The sequence below is a fragment of the Antedon bifida genome, chromosome 5, assembly GCF_963402885.1.
Source record: "Antedon bifida chromosome 5, ecAntBifi1.1, whole genome shotgun sequence".
NCBI lineage: Eukaryota > Metazoa > Echinodermata > Crinoidea > Comatulida > Antedonidae > Antedon > Antedon bifida.
In genome coordinates this window covers 31429103-31444837 of record NC_136230.1, presented here as the reverse complement: position 1 = coordinate 31444837, position 15735 = coordinate 31429103, and the positions used below count along the sequence as shown (strand labels likewise).

The following is a 15735-nucleotide window of genomic DNA, read 5'->3' as shown; positions in this document are numbered from 1 at the left end:
AAATGAATTATTTTTTGGTTCCGGTATTATGCCTCATTGGAAACATGAACATATCCGAAGTCCAATTTGGTATGCTAAACTTACCTCTGAACGCATTTAAATATAAAGGTTTAAAAAACAAAATGGCAGCGTTCAGTAACGTAAATGTGCTTCGGACACCGCTCACAATTTTAAAACAATTGAGTTGTTCAAATACTATATATTCACGTGGAATATCAAAACATTGTCTTCAAAGTACTCATAATCTTAAATATAGATCAAAACTAGTGTTTAATCCGAGTAAGTATGAATAAAAACATATTTTAGGTTAGGCCTAGGCCGAACAAGCACAAAAATGGCAAATTATAGAAAAACCATGCGGGCGTGTATGAAATTTGTTAACCTATTGTTAGCAGAGAGTCGTTTCGACCTCATTTTAAGAATTTTTATTCGTGTTTTGATTTTTACTACACTGCAATTTTATAATGAAAATGTATGGATTTTATTTTTTTTGGTTAAATTAATAGGCCTAGTAATAAATTGTAATTTTATAATAGTATTAATTAATTATTAAGTGTTTTAATAATTCACAATTCGCATTCATTACTAAAACATATAGATAGGCCTACTACTACTCAATAATGTTTAAAAAATGTGTTTACATACTTTTTAGGTTCTGCTTCTGTCAGCAGTAGTCGGCAAACATTCACAAATAAATTTAATTTCTCCCGATGCTTATGTTCAAATGTCGCTACTGAAAGATCTCAAGTTATCACGGACACGGAAGAAGTTAAAGGTACATTACATGTAATAAATACTCAATTTAACATAAGCCTATATATATAGTATTTTAACATTGCCTTTTGCAATTTGATGTATTTTTCTTTGTCTTAGTTATGCCAAGCAAAATGAGTTTGCATTTTATAAGTGGACCAATAAAATGTATTGAATCTTGAATATAAAACTGTCCAATGTGCAGGAGGATATGATTTTTTTTTTTCAATTGTTGTTTGTTTTATGTTTGCAGGAGAACCAGAAAGTCATGAGTTTCAATCAGAAACTAAGATGCTTTTGAAGATTGTAGCTCAGTCCCTTTATTCTGAGAAAGAGGTTAGATATATCATGGAGCTATAGAGTATTCCTGAAAGGAAATTGGATTATATTCTCTCAAATTCAAGTTTAATAAATACAAATTTTAAATGTTCTAAAGCTCTGTTATACACTATCAATCTATTTGATAAGTGTGATGTGCTCAAATATGGTAGTGATATGCCCAATAGTAGTGATATGACATCATCATGTCCATAAAAGGCCCATAACATGACTTTAGTTGATAGAAGAGTGAAATATTGTGTTATCTCTCTCTTTCATTGTAGTGTTTAAATCCTTTACAATCACCAAGCCCTACCTACTTACAGTAAGCTCAGCACCTTTTTGAATGATTGTAAAACCCTTATTTCACAATCCACTATACTCTTTAATTCTAGGTTTTCATCAGAGAAATAATATCAAATGCCAGTGATGCATTACAAAAACGTAGATACTTACAACTGACCAATGAGGAACAAGCTGAAGACGGTGAACAAACACCTCTTGAAATTCATATAAAAACAGATTCTGACGCGGGGACATTCATAATACAAGTAAGTATTTTCATTTCATTATACCTACTGTATCATAATTTGTTGGTGATACAACATCAAATGTTGTAACTGTATCATACCTGAATTCTTTTGATTTAAATATAATACTAATGTCAATATTATATGCAGTAGCGCTTAATGTTCAAAGCTTCTAAGCGTACATACAAATGTATTTATGAAAAGTGTATAATTTATTGATTTTTTTAACCTATTTTTTTTTAGGATACAGGAGTTGGAATGACGAAAGAGGACTTGATTAAGAATCTTGGAACCATCGCAATGTCTGGCTCTAAGGTAAATACAATTTCAGCATTTTTTAATTATTTATAATGCATTATGAACAGGAAATCTGGAGCTTCCTATACCAGTCATCATAATGATTAAATGAATTGTCCAATGTCATTACATTTATTTGTGTTGAGATCAATTCTTTCTTAAGCTCTGTCTACACTATCAAATTTGATTTTGACAAAGAAATGTGATGTGCCCATATGTGGACATGATGTCGTATCACTACCATATCTGTCTCTGCCTGGTTTTGTGTGATGTTTTCTTGTTCTTTGTCCACGTTTTTTTATATTGTATTTTTATGAGACAAAATAAATGAAATGAAATGAAATTTTTGGGCATATTACAATTTTAACAAACTAGTCTGATAGTGTTGACAGAGCTTTAGCAATAAAATGTTAAATAAAGTGGTTTTCCATAATTATTTGTTTCAGTCATTTTTAGAAAAAGTTGAAGGCAAGTCATACGCTAGCGATATCATTGGTCAATTTGGTGTTGGGTTCTACTCTACATTCATGGTTGGTGATTCTATCGATGTGTTTACAAGATCTCAACAACATCCAGACCAAGCCTACAAGTGGTCATCAGATGGGTACATACATAGTTTTAATTTATCAAGCTTTTAACTACACTAACACCGGCTCTATTTCACAGGATGGAAGACCATTTGGTCAAAATAATTAAAAATCGTAAAGTTTGAATGTGGCTTTTCTCATATTACAAAGGTTTCTTAAAAAACTTAGTACTTAGTCTTTTTCTTTACATATTAGGATGTGATGTTTTGTTTGATACAGAAACTTATCCAAAACCAGGCTGCCTTATAGTTTTCATGCATTTTCCAAAGATCCCACAGTTTATACTGTATTCTGAATAGCAGACATATTAACAAATAACCGTACAACTCTTGTATATGTTTTAGAAGTGGAAAGTACTCAATCACTGACGCAGAAGGAGTTCAGTTTGGAACTAAGATTGTCATCAAACTTAAGAGTGATTCCTGGAAATTCTCTGTAGAAAATGATGTCAAAGGTCAAACTTACTTTCTTATGTTCTATTTTGAGTTTCTTTAATTAAGCAATCAAGGTCAATTAAAATACTGTACATGAAGCGCTTTATAAATTTAATTTATTATTATTATTATTATTATTATTATAAACAAACAAAAATAAAAACTTAAATATCATTACAAAATAAAAAAAAAAACAATTGTGCTAAGGAACAGACCTTGATCACAAGGATAGCCAAGAAAAGTTTTCTTATTTCCACTTGGGAAATCATATTACTTGTCTTTGTTGATGGCTTTCAATAAATAATTTTGGTGTTTTTCTATTATAGATATAATTAGTAAACATAACAACTTTGTTGGCTTTCCAATCTACCTGAATGGTGAACAATTGAACACCCAAGAGGTGAGAATTAGATTGATAACATATCCCATCTATCCATCTTCTCCATCCATCCATATCATCCTTATCATTAGAAGCTTCCCATTACAATTCCAATAATTTCAAAACTGCATGCATATGGATACATGCAACAGCCAAATTTGTATATTGATTGATTGATTTTATTCGATATTCATACACAAAAGTTAAAATATAGAATGTACAAAAAGAATACCAGGATAACCCATTAAGTCGACAAATAAAAAGTAAACTTATTTCCAATGGGGTCCAATCCGTATTAACTGAAAAAGTGAGTGGTTGTAACAAATGCACAGCCCAAATTAGACGCCATTTTGGCCACTATGTCAAATTTCCTTTAAACCCTCCTAGTACAATTCCTGTCAATTAGATACCCCATGCATATGCAAGCAGTGACAAAAATGTGCTAAAACAAACCACTGTACAAACTCTGTTATAGTATAGTATAGGTATATACTGGGAAAAAATAAACTGAAATGTATTTGCAGGCTTTGTGGAGTAAAGATTCCAAGTCCATTACTGAAGAAGATCACAAAGAGTTCTACCAATTTATAAGTCGTAGTACTCACGACAAGCCAAGGTTCACGTTACATTACAAGACAGACGCACCAATCAACATCCAGAGTGTCTTCTACATTCCGGAACGACCACCGGCTATGTGGGAGTTTAGTCAGGAATACAAAAGCGGAGTTGCACTCTACTGTAGAAAGGTTTTGATTCAATCAAAAGCTGACAAGATTCTACCAAAATGGCTGCGATTTATTGTAGGTAGGTGATGTGATGATGAGAGCTTTTCCAAAACCACCCATTTGCTGGCTCAAAACATAACGGGATGTGTGAAAGATTTTCCTCTTTTTTTCAAAGTCCAATTTTTCAGTAGTTCATTGCATAAATGTTTTCGTTCATCACAAAGATTATAAATAATAATTTCAGTTGTTATATTAGATTATTCTTGCTCTGTCTACACTATCACACTATCAGAGCTTAACACCAAGTCCTGGTGCAGTGTGGATATCTTGTGGTTATCTTCTCAATTTTTTGTTTCTAGGCGTGGTTGATAGTGAAGATATTCCTCTAAATTTAAGTCGTGAAATTTTACAAGATAGTACTCTCCTCAGGTTAGTTACGTGTCCTTATTATGTTTCATCACATCCATAGGCAAAGCGTACACTGTATTTAAGCTCTGTCTACACTATTCAAACTTTAGGCGACAAAACAATGTGATGATGGCATATTACTACCATATTTGGGCATATCACTACCATTATTTGGGCACATCACACTTTTTTGTCAAACTAGTTTCATAGTGTAGACGGAGCTTTAGAACATTTATGTACTTTATTTTTTGTTCCTAGGAAGCTGAGCATGGTACTAACATCCAAGATTGTTAAGTTCTTGGTTGACAACTCCGCGAAGGACCCGGCTGGTTACGATGCATTTTTTGATGATTATGGAACATTCCTACGGGAAGGAATTGTTTCATCCGGCGACCAAATTGAAAAGGTACAATTAATAAAGTTTTCGTTTTGTTGATTTAGACAATGCTTTACATCGTGGAGTTAGTTATGACACTTGACTATCATACACAAACACCCAGATTTAATTCTAAATAAGAATAACTCCCAGTCCACTCAAAATGCGGAGAACACAAGATTCACCACCTTTACATGGGTTGTGCTATTTTATTATTTTTAGGAAGAGATTGCAAAACTTCTTCGTTACGAGTCCAGTGCTTTAGAAGCTGGTGTCAGATGTAGCCTCCAAGACTACAGCAGCAGAATGAAAGCTGGCCAGAGAAGTATATTCTACATTGTCGCTCCAAAGTAATTTCATTCATTATTTTATTTTTATTTTTTTATTAAATATTTTACACAGAGGCACCTCACAAGGTGAATCCACCTTAGCTTCAAGGTGCATCAGGTAACAAATACAAATATTCTTAAACAGCAAAGAAACTAACAGAAACATTAACAAGAAATTTACTTTGTTTCATTTACTATTTGATATACATTATGAATATGAGTAAAAGAAGTAGAAGTAAGATAAATTAAATTTCCTATTTTACATCCTGGAATAGATTTAAGTGTGTACTTAAGCTAAAATGTTATTTTGGTTAATTTCAGCCGTGAGTTGGCAGAAACGTCGCCATACTACGAAGGGATGAAGAAGCTTGGAATGGAAGTGCTCTTCTGCTTCGATGATTATGATGAACTGGTGATGCTTCAGTTAAGAGAGTTTGACAAGAAGGTTTTGACATCGGCAGAAAATGAACTGCTTGCAAGGTCAAACACAGAAACAGACGAAGAGCATGGTACAGTATATTTTGTTTCTACGTTGATTAATCTTGTATTTAATTGAAACATTCATTTTCATGGCAGCAGCAGGATTTACCACAGGGCAATTGATGGAAAGCCCTGCTTAGCTTCAGTGCCCTGCCTGAATCCTGGTTTCAATGAAAGTGCGTATTGATACACAGAGAAGTACAAGTATAGAAGTGTCAAAACAGGATCCTCTAAAGCAAGCAAGAAACTTATGCCTGATTTAGAAGGCCATAAAGGCCAATTTAAATGTTATTTTTTATGACCATTTACACAGATACACTCAGGATAGATACAGATTCTGTGTGGGACAAGCTACACGGTTTTCCGCTTACCGTTACCGCTCGTCTGTGTAAATTGGCCTTAAGTCTGTCCTCAAATGCTAATGAGGTGTGCTACACACTTGTCTAATCATCATGAGCTGTACTAGTATTTGCTTTTAATATTCATATTATATATATTTAGTTGAAGGAAGCTTATCTGTAGAAGAAACTGATTCATTGATAATGTACTTGAAAGATGTGTTAGGTGACAAGGTGTTGGAAGTAAAGGTAATGCATTTTACCATTAAATATTAGATACCATCATTGGACAGCTTCAAGTCAAACTCTAAGTTTGGAACAGCGTCATGAGGAATTTTATTTATTTATTTCAACAATATTTGATTGTTGGAATGGCGCTATACAAAATGAACGATTCATTCAACAAATAGTGAGTGAGTGGCCGAGCGGTTAAGACAGTGGAACCGTAATTACGTAGCCATAACATCGGCAGGGGTTCGAGGCTCACTCCATGGTTCTGGTGGTAGAACGAGTTTTCTCTGATAAGGACTATAAATCATAGGTCCAGTGTGCACATCTAGCTCATGTGCACTTTAAAGAACCTAGTACATCTTTCTAGACGAGTAGGGGGTTACCCCGGTGTATTAGTACATCTCAGCCACTGATCATAACTGGGCCCTCTGGGAGACCAGTCTTTGACTGAAGAGGTCACCCAGTATAAATAAAATAAAAATATAAATAAATAAAAATAAAATATTACGTGATGATAACAATTATATATTTTATATGACATTTTCTTTCATTACTTTTGTTTTTGCTTGTTGCTATAGGCAACTGGAGACTTGGGAGGCCATCCAGCCATGATTACAGTGCAGGAGATGGGAGCTGCACGACACTTTTTAAAGACTGCACTTAAGTCACGTTCTGAGGAGGAACAATTGCAGATTCTTAGACCAACACTTCAACTAAATACAAAGTAAGTGACTTTTACCTAGAATTAGTACATTAGGACAGATTTTAAAAAAATCCCACTCTGAAAGAGATTTTGTTTATGTTGTTACCTGCCGGGATTTCATGTAATTAAAATCATTGTTTTACAGACACAACTTACTCCACCTACTATCAGAACTTAAGTCAAACAATCCAGCACTAGCCAGGATGCTTACAGACCAGGTAGGTGCTTTACTTTTAATTCTTAGCATGAACCAAGTGAATTATGTTTAATGTCACGTTGACAGTGTTTGAATTGTCAAGCCCCTTGATATGGTCCTGACTTCATCTTATCAAAGGAAGCCACTTTGATTTCTTTTTCTTTCGATCATAGATCTTTGACAATGCCATGATAGCTGCTGGATTGGTGACAGACCCAAGAACAATGCTAGGACGATTGAACACATTATTAGAAAGAATTCTAACTCAAGAGAAATAACAGGAAAACATCACATGTTTTGGAAGAAGAATTTATACAGTATTAAAGCAAATGTTACTGCAAGAACATGTTACTGCAAGAACAGGTTACTGCAAGAACAGGTTACTGCAAGAACAGGTTACTGCAAGAACAGGTTACTGCAAGAACAGAAGTAAAATACATGTATTTGAGAACAGTTAGACTATATGAAAAAAGATGTTTTAAAAAGTTATTACTAGTAGAATACATCACTAAAACATGCTTCAACTCAAGAGATTGCTTACATATGGTACATAAATGTGTAAGAAGAAAAACTCAGACATGCACGGGCATATTGTTGAGAGACAACCTCGTCCCTATTTTCAATAACTTATCAATAATTTGTTTGATACTTCCAGCCTCCTTATTTTCAAGAGTCTGCCCCTGATGCAACACTGCTCTGATGTGACATGACTTGAAATGAATTGCAAAATCATGTAGTTATACTAAAAAAAACAGGGATGATGAAATATTGTATAATTACTTTAAAAAAAAAGATTAGCCAATGGTATAGAAACAAAAACGTGCAGCTTGCATTTCATTATTTTTGGATATTGATAACATGCGTACAAAAGTGTACGAATGGTTTTCAGGTTTAGGGCTATAATAGTGAAATACTTTATATAACAAATCATATATTGAGATCATTATTGTATTTTAGCAACTAAACAACTTGTTAACACGACAAACTCAGATTAGTAAAATAAAAGAATAATAACATATTGATAATTGATATGGTATTGCATGTATTAAACCGAATAAATATTAAAAACGATTACAAGTGAGTTGTATTGTCTTCATAACTTTGTTGATAAAAATAAGTTGGCTCATCCCATCAAATACTGTAGTGTTAATTCATTTAATTGTACAGTAGTGCATTATGTTTTTAACTCTTTCATTTTGGTTCTAATTGGCAAAAAATCACGTGCTATTAGTGAAAATTATATTTGATATTTTTGTCTGAAACCACAATTTTCAAGGTCAAAACTAATTATTCTAATCAGTACTGTACTAAAAACTCTTACTCAACAACAAAACAGAGGGCGCTAGATTAGTTTTGCATAATGAATCTAAAATCACATGACCTAATCATATGATCGTCATTTTTCTGTGACCGACCTTCCTCCTTTTTATCTTCCACACGTCTTTTCGGTAGTCAGTCGCCATTTTCTGAAATTCAGATTTAAACAAGTTTATTATTTGTGTAGTTATAAACAGACTATTAATTTTAAAATGGCAGACGAAGCCCCACCATCATACACTCCATTCTTCGGAATCATGGGAGCCACAGCAGCGATGGTATTTAGTGGTAAAGTATACTGTTTTTTACTTTCTCAATACAAGCCATTTTTTTCATTCGTCGTTACCCCCGGCCTGGCTAGCATTTCATTTGGCCTGACTTGAATTAACTCCATTGTTTGGCCAAGCCTTTTTCTTATACTATAGGCCTAGCTTATCCTAGATATTTACGTAATTATATTAAAGTATATTTTTATTAGATAGGCTTATTTATATTTGGAATTATGTAATTTTTAAAAAAGATAACTCAGTTGATAACTCACTTGATTTTGAGGAATTGATTGGTGAGATACAATTTATGATTTTAAATTTTGTAGGTGATTCTGTTTTGGGAGTCAATAATCAGCAGACAAATTCCAGTCTTGTTTTATATGTAAATGCCTACTATCAAATTACATACAGATTATTAAATAAAGATATCTTGACAAAAAAGGATTGGTTGCCGAACCTGACAGTAAAATAAAAGTGAATTATTATTTACTGCAGTAATACACGTACTGCCTACCATTTTTAATTCACAATTTTTTAAATTCTTTATTCATCCCGCGTAGGGCAATTTCAACAAGGACTGAAAAATACATTTTCAAAAATACATAGTAATAATTGATTAAAAAATCAAATCACATTTAAACATAACGTCTTAAATCTTAATACTATATGAATCACTACAAAACATTGGATACTCAAATAAATATTCAAACCCTGTATTAATGACTGTGTTTTTTTTACAGCACTTGGAGCAGCCTATGGAACTGCCAAGAGTGGTACTGGAATTGCTGCCATGAGTGTGATGAGGCCTGAACTGATCATGAAATCTGTAATCCCTGTTATTATGGCTGGTATTATTGCTATATATGGAGTAGTTGTTGCTGTGGTAGTGGCTAACTCAATTACTGATGATAATAGCTATACTCTTTATAAGTAAGTAGTCGTGCTCAGTATCCCGTAACATTTTATTGATCTCTAAAAGAGATATTCATTTCCATGAACAAATATACAAACATTAAAATCATTACAATTTGTAATAAACAACCAAACTGTAAATATAAAAATATACACACATAAAATAGATTTGTAGAAAACATACAATGTGAACAATTTGTCATAAAAAATAATAACAAGAATTATTGATGTTAAAAGTGAACATTTTATAATTTCAATTGACATAAAGTGTGTTTGAAACTTACATACACCTAAATTATTTACTTGACATGAATAATTTGATATATTTCGCAAATATCCTGGCAATTATGCAGCCATTGGATAACATGTGTTGACACTGTACCAGCACAATTGCCTACCCATTCATATTTTTTGAATAGATACACTTAATCTAGCATATATTTTAGCCGGTGCTGGTGTCATTTAAATCAGTTTCATTAATTCAATTTCAAATTAGTCAAATTTATGCAGTTTAACAAAAAAATTTAATGAAATTACATTTGTTGCAGTTTTTACATTTTCAAAATAACCTGAAAAATTATTTTTTTTTTATAAGCCTCACTTAAGCACCTATCTTAAGCACCTATCTTGACTTTTAAGCAAAAAGATAGCTACCACTCAATTTTAATTACCTTTTTGTTTTCCCTGACAGGAGTTTCTTGCATCTCGGTGCTGGACTAAGTGTTGGTCTAAGTGGCTTAGCTGCTGGTTTTGCTATAGGTATAGTAGGTGATGCCGGTGTTAGAGGGACTGCTCAACAACCCAGACTTTATGTTGGAATGATTCTTGTTCTTATTTTCGCTGAAGTTCTTGGGTTATATGGATTAATTGTCGCCCTTATTCTCTCAACAAAATAATTTTTCCTAGTAATTATTCATATCCTTATTTGCTCTGTTACCACGTCTTGAAAAACCTCTGAAATTGTAAACAATCAGACAACAGAAATGCAACTGTCATTGTCAGAAGCAAAGAAGTAATGATAACTTGATGTTCACAATACACATGGTCTTGTGAGCATTTATATTATTATTATTATCAACATTAATTACATTATAATTACCCACAATACATAGCAATAAAGAGCATCCAATCAGAATGAGTGGTTATACCACACAGTGAGATTATGTAAATTTGATTTACATTTTTCTTGTTTTAACTTTGCAATGAATAGAATGTTGTGCTTTCCTTTCATGACAGCAATTTAATCTTATTATTAGTATTGGTTGTTATATCGAAAGTTACGGAAGAACTATTATTTAAAACATTTAAAAATGGCTGTAAAATAGCTTAATTAAAATCGGATTGCTAAAAAAAAATAAACTTAGAAAACTGTAGAGTTAACATTCCAATGTTGCAACTGATAAAAGTTGCAAATGTGAGAGATGTTGCATGTTACCAGTAGTAATGTATTGTATGTTCTACTCCATTATAAACATTGGTTTGTGAACCCCGTAGATAATTGTATTATAGGATGTACTATTGTGAGTTAATAATAGGTATCGCCCTGTCTGACTGGGTGTGAATAGATGAAATTGTACTAATCGGAATAAATGTATAAAGAGATGATACTGTATATTGTTACATGTCCTATAATGTTTATTTATTTGTTTAATAATATAAACAAATGTAGGGACATACCTGAATGTTATACAGATAAGGTTGATAAGAACCATAAGAAGGAAATTCTCAATGGTAAAATATTAAATCTCTGTTGACAACATCAGTTTTTTTTTACAGTTTTATTGAGAATTCATTGGTTTATATATGTTATACATTATTATACAGTCTTTTAAAATACTACTGATCATAGATTTCATTTAAACAGGTTTTGTTTTGCATTATAAAGGTTTTAATTTCATTTGTAAAATTGGTTTCCCAACTTCGTGAAAAGTATATATATATAGGTGAATTATGTAAGAATTAATAAATGTGATCACAGAAATGATGAAGTCTATTTTATTTTGGTGTGGTTGAAATATGCGTATTTGTGTGAACAGTGCATTAAGTTTTTATCAAAAATATAATGCGTTTTCCAAGCAGTGACATAAAAGTGATGCAGATCTGTATATTATATTTATACATCGAATATAATTATGTCATTGTCATTCAAGAATGGACAAGTCCGATTCGTTATCGACTAGAACCCCCTAAGTTAACGAGGAATATGCGTGCCTGTGTAGACTTTACCACCAGACGTCGTACTGTTGTACCATGCTCTACCTACCAATATGGTATATATTTCAAGTTACTGTATAAGCAACCCATGTGTTACTGTGTGTTTTTTACGTATAAAAAAAACCCAAGAAAATGAAAGAAGTACCCATACCTAAGATTTCTTGTGATTTTGTATTACATGGACTGAAGAATGGAAAAGTGAGTGTTTTATCAGGCAATCAATAAGGCCTATTCGCTAGTCTTTTTTATTAGTCGCTAGCTAGGCCAGGTAGCTAGGCTCTCAGACAGATCAGGATAACAAGTTGATACCATAACGAACGTGGTTGCTATACATTACGATTCATCTGTTGGATGATTCGTCCCAAAATATTTGATTATCACAAAATTAAATTTATTTTTTTCATTATCTGGAGTAAGTTTTATACTATGTATCTTTTATTAATAAAATGCTATACAATTAACACAAAAATATTGGTATATGAGCATGTTTATTGACAATATAATATAATTTAAAAATGAAAATTAAATTAATGACTTTTTTTTACATTTTTGTCTTCTTTATTACAGCGTTTAGATGGACGAAAATCGTTTGATTACAGAGACGTGAATGTGATGTTTGTTGGTGATAGTGGTGGATGTGTTGCATCTATTGGAGATACAAGGTTTAAACAGCTATTATATTTTAGAAATCTTAAAATGATTGAAACAGCATAAAAGTAAACACTAATTTAATGACATTCAGCAATGAATTAAAATTGAATCACACAACAATTTGAAGACAAGATTAACTTAAAAGCTTTTTATTACTTTCAATTTCAGATTCTTTAACTTTATTGAATGATGATTTTAAATCCTATTTTTTCTTTAAATAGAGTACTTGCACAGGTATCTGCAGAATTGGGAGAGCCAAGACCAGGTAGACCAACAGAGGGAGTTCTCTACGTCAACTTAGAATTATCACCAATGGCATCGCAAGGCTATCAAATATATGGGTACAGTTTGACTATTAAAAACATTTGTTATGCTGCCTCAGTTTATGCACAAAGTTACCTTGATATATCTTGAGGACTTTTGAAGCTGCGTATGTGTGTCCATCCGTCCTCCATGGATATAAACATTTTTTAATATAATTATAATGTGAAAACTTCATGTAATAATAAAACCAATGATTGTTGTCACTTTACTTTCAGGATGTCGGAACAGGCTGTTGAGTTAAGCAGACTGCTAGAACATTGTATCAAAGATTGTAGATGTTTAGATATGGAATCACTGTGTGTTATATCTGGACAAAAGGTAACATGTCTGTTGGTGCTTAGTTTAAGTACTTAGTCTTAAAACCAAATTACAAAATTAATGTCTAGTCTTTGAAATTAGAGTTTATTGTGCTTTAAAAACGATGTGGTTATTCCCACTTTTGCTGAATTCAACTATTGGTTATAATAATATCATTATGTATTATTGCTTCTCTATTGTAGGTCTGGCAAATTCGATTGGATGTTAATGTGTTGAACTATGAGGGCGCAATAATGGATTGCGTAAGCGTTGCTGCCATGACCGCATTATCTCACTTTAAAAGACCAGATATAACAGTTACAGGAGAAGATGTTAAAATTGTAAGTTAATTATCAAAATATTGATAACAATTGTGGTGTTTTTGTTTTTGTCGGGGGGAAAAGAAGTTCTTGGTGGGATTCAAACCTGCACTTTACAAACCCATCTTACTATTTGATATATATATATTTTTACTTTTTATTTAATTATTTTAATTCTTTTCCTTTTCTAGCACTATGATGACAAAGACCCAGTTTCATTAAGTGTTCACCACATGCCCCTTTGTGTCACCTTTGCTATCTTTGATCATGGGTTAGTATTTCTTTCAATATATCGTTTTTTGTAACTGACGTACAATGAATTCTAAAACTAAATCAGGAATAGAATTTTGCAGTATTTACACCAATTCTTTACACAGATTAATTAAATATGAAGTCTATAATTATGTAAATATTAAATAATTAATTTTATTTAAAGAAATTTCATAGTTGTTGATCCGAGCGCCGAGGAGGAGAATGTTATGGAAGGAGTAATGGTGGTGGCAATGAATTGTAATAATGAAATATGTACTATACATATGAGTGGTAGTATGATGCTTACTAAAGATCAGGTAAGTTAGATCCACTGGTGTAACTGGACTGGTGCTGGGTGTGGTCCTTCAATATTCCACTGCCAAATTTACCAATTCAGCTGGGTTTTTCCCATTCTTATTCCCAATCTAGTACATTATTCCAAGAATGTAACCATGACTTGTTGATTTTACTTAGCTTTTATATTGTACCAAGATTGCGGCTGTCAAAGTGGATGAACTTACAAATTTAATCAAGAAATTTATGCAGACAAGCAAATTAAAGTAAGTTCATGCTTAGATTGGTGTCAGTGTTTAGGTTGGTGTCGGTGCTTAGGTTGGTGTCGGTGTTCAGGTTGGTGTCAGTGTTTAGGTTGGTGTCAGTGTTTAGATTGGTGTCAGTGTTTAGGTTGGTGTCAGTGTTTAAGTTTGTGTCAGTGTTTAGGTTGGTGTCAGTGTTTAAGTTGGTGTCGGTGTTCCGGTTAGTGTTACTGCTTAGGTGTCTGTACACAGATGAGTTGGTGCTTAGATTAATATTGGTATTAGTGTTAGATGTTAGCTCATGTTGAGGTTGGTGTTGTTGATTGATTGTTGTTGGTATTTAATCATATTTATTATAATTTAGGTCAGAATCAAAGGATGGAGCAACACTGGAAATAAAGAAATTAATAACCAAGCAGGAAGCACCACAACAATGTATTAACATTAAAGGAGTCAAAGTGGATTTGAACCAAGACATTCATGGTCAAATGGATGTGTATCCTTTAATACATTAAAACAAATTCTCATTTGCTTCATACTTTAAAAAATTGATTACATGCATAAAATAATATTACTAAAAATAAATAAAAAAACTTAAGTCATATAAAATGATTTTGAGTTGTTGTTGTTGTTTACTTAACTATTTTTAAGATCACATGTTCAACTGGAGGAGTCAGGACTTGGCGTAATTGAAAAAGATTCTACATGGAAGAAAGTTTGAACAAGTTTAGTGAGTGTCACGCTTGACTGCACACAGAATGTCTTCCTTGCTATAAAGAAAACACGGAATCTTGAAATTGTTTGAATTTATTATTAGAAGTCTGAAAACATATGAAAAAAAAAAATACAAAAATCAAAATTGGTCAAACTCAAAGATTATTAAAAAGTCATTCATTATCCTAGTGGAAAATCTCAATAACATTTTTTTTTTATATATTAAAAAAAATGAAAGGAGAAGAAGAAGAAAACAAAGCAGCCTTTGATAAGTATTTTGCTTTGTTTAGAAAACAATGTTCAAGATATGATACAACAATTAGCTGGAACAAAAAGGTTATCAGACCTGAGGAATTGGCAAAAAATGGCTTGCAAAAATGAAACTTGATTATCTTATCGAACATCTGTATTTATAAACTTTACATAATAATAATAGATGTTATAGCCCTACAATATGGCAGTGATAAATATCTCTCTATACATAATAATAATAGATGTTATAGCCCTACAATATGGCAGTGATAAATATCTCTCTATTTAATGTTCAATCTATGTTTCTTTCTGTAAATATTTAAATTGTTGATGATAATGAAGTGATATGAAGAAAGTGACATTTTCTGCTGCCATTTTCAAGACTCTGGTGCCTCATCCATCAATAGAAAGAACTTTGACCTCAGTTGATGAAGAAGTTTAGTATGTTATTGAATTTTTTTTAAATACCAAATAAAATACTGAAATTGATAACATTGACAATTGTGTAGTTTTTCAGAGTATTTTTAGCATTGAGTTTACTATTTAGCATGTGGAGTAAAAAAAATACAAAACTACCAGTCATCCAATCAGAA

General features: G+C 32.2%; 3 protein-coding genes across 4 annotated transcripts; all 3 read left to right on the top strand.

Moving 5' to 3' along the window:
- Window positions 1-107: 107 nt before the first annotated feature.
- LOC144843664 (heat shock protein 75 kDa, mitochondrial-like) lies at window positions 108-8153 on the top strand. The gene is made up of 17 exons (XM_078700546.1): window positions 108-279; window positions 653-775; window positions 1007-1089; window positions 1467-1622; window positions 1845-1916; window positions 2345-2502; window positions 2830-2939; window positions 3246-3319; window positions 3823-4102; window positions 4383-4452; window positions 4690-4837; window positions 5030-5157; window positions 5458-5645; window positions 6118-6203; window positions 6764-6909; window positions 7034-7106; window positions 7258-8153. Exons 1-17 carry the CDS (start codon window positions 123-125, stop codon window positions 7360-7362), a joined length of 2157 nt encoding a protein of 718 aa, XP_078556672.1. The 5' UTR covers window positions 108-122; the 3' UTR covers window positions 7363-8153.
- Window positions 8154-8493: 340 nt separating this feature from the next.
- Window positions 8494-11563, top strand: LOC144842037 (V-type proton ATPase 16 kDa proteolipid subunit c). The gene is made up of 3 exons (XM_078698376.1): window positions 8494-8689; window positions 9411-9600; window positions 10274-11563. Exons 1-3 carry the CDS (start codon window positions 8614-8616, stop codon window positions 10476-10478), a joined length of 471 nt encoding a protein of 156 aa, XP_078554502.1. The 5' UTR covers window positions 8494-8613; the 3' UTR covers window positions 10479-11563.
- Window positions 11564-11852: 289 nt separating this feature from the next.
- Window positions 11853-15632, top strand: LOC144842212 (exosome complex component RRP45-like). 2 transcript variants are annotated; one of them, XM_078698620.1, is made up of 10 exons: window positions 11853-11994; window positions 12364-12458; window positions 12669-12788; window positions 12987-13089; window positions 13272-13409; window positions 13580-13659; window positions 13825-13957; window positions 14115-14200; window positions 14541-14672; window positions 14828-15632. In XM_078698620.1, the coding sequence occupies exons 1-10, from the start codon at window positions 11929-11931 to the stop codon at window positions 14895-14897; spliced, it is 1023 nt and encodes a 340-aa protein (XP_078554746.1). In that variant the 5' UTR covers window positions 11853-11928; the 3' UTR covers window positions 14898-15632. The 2 variants fall into 2 exon arrangements, with proteins under 2 accessions (XP_078554746.1, XP_078554747.1); XM_078698621.1 differs by lacking the exon at window positions 14828-15632 and having other exon boundaries at window positions 14115-14211; window positions 14567-14672.
- Window positions 15633-15735: the final 103 nt, after the last annotated feature.

Coding starts and splice junctions, on each gene's coding strand:
- LOC144843664 (XM_078700546.1), top strand. CDS start 123: ATGGCAGCGTTCAGTAACGTAAATGTGCTTCGGACACCGCTCACAATT. Junction 3,320..3,822: donor AACAATTGAACACCCAAGAG/GTGAGAATTAGA, acceptor ATGTATTTGCAG/GCTTTGTGGAGTAAAGATTC. Junction 6,910..7,033: donor ACACTTCAACTAAATACAAA/GTAAGTGACTTT, acceptor ATTGTTTTACAG/ACACAACTTACTCCACCTAC.
- LOC144842037 (XM_078698376.1), top strand. CDS start 8,614: ATGGCAGACGAAGCCCCACCATCATACACTCCATTCTTCGGAATCATG. Junction 8,690..9,410: donor AGCAGCGATGGTATTTAGTG/GTAAAGTATACT, acceptor TTTTTTTTACAG/CACTTGGAGCAGCCTATGGA. Junction 9,601..10,273: donor AATAGCTATACTCTTTATAA/GTAAGTAGTCGT, acceptor TTTCCCTGACAG/GAGTTTCTTGCATCTCGGTG.
- LOC144842212 (XM_078698620.1), top strand. CDS start 11,929: ATGAAAGAAGTACCCATACCTAAGATTTCTTGTGATTTTGTATTACAT. Junction 13,958..14,114: donor TGATGCTTACTAAAGATCAG/GTAAGTTAGATC, acceptor GATTTTACTTAG/CTTTTATATTGTACCAAGAT. Junction 14,673..14,827: donor ATTCATGGTCAAATGGATGT/GTATCCTTTAAT, acceptor ACTATTTTTAAG/ATCACATGTTCAACTGGAGG.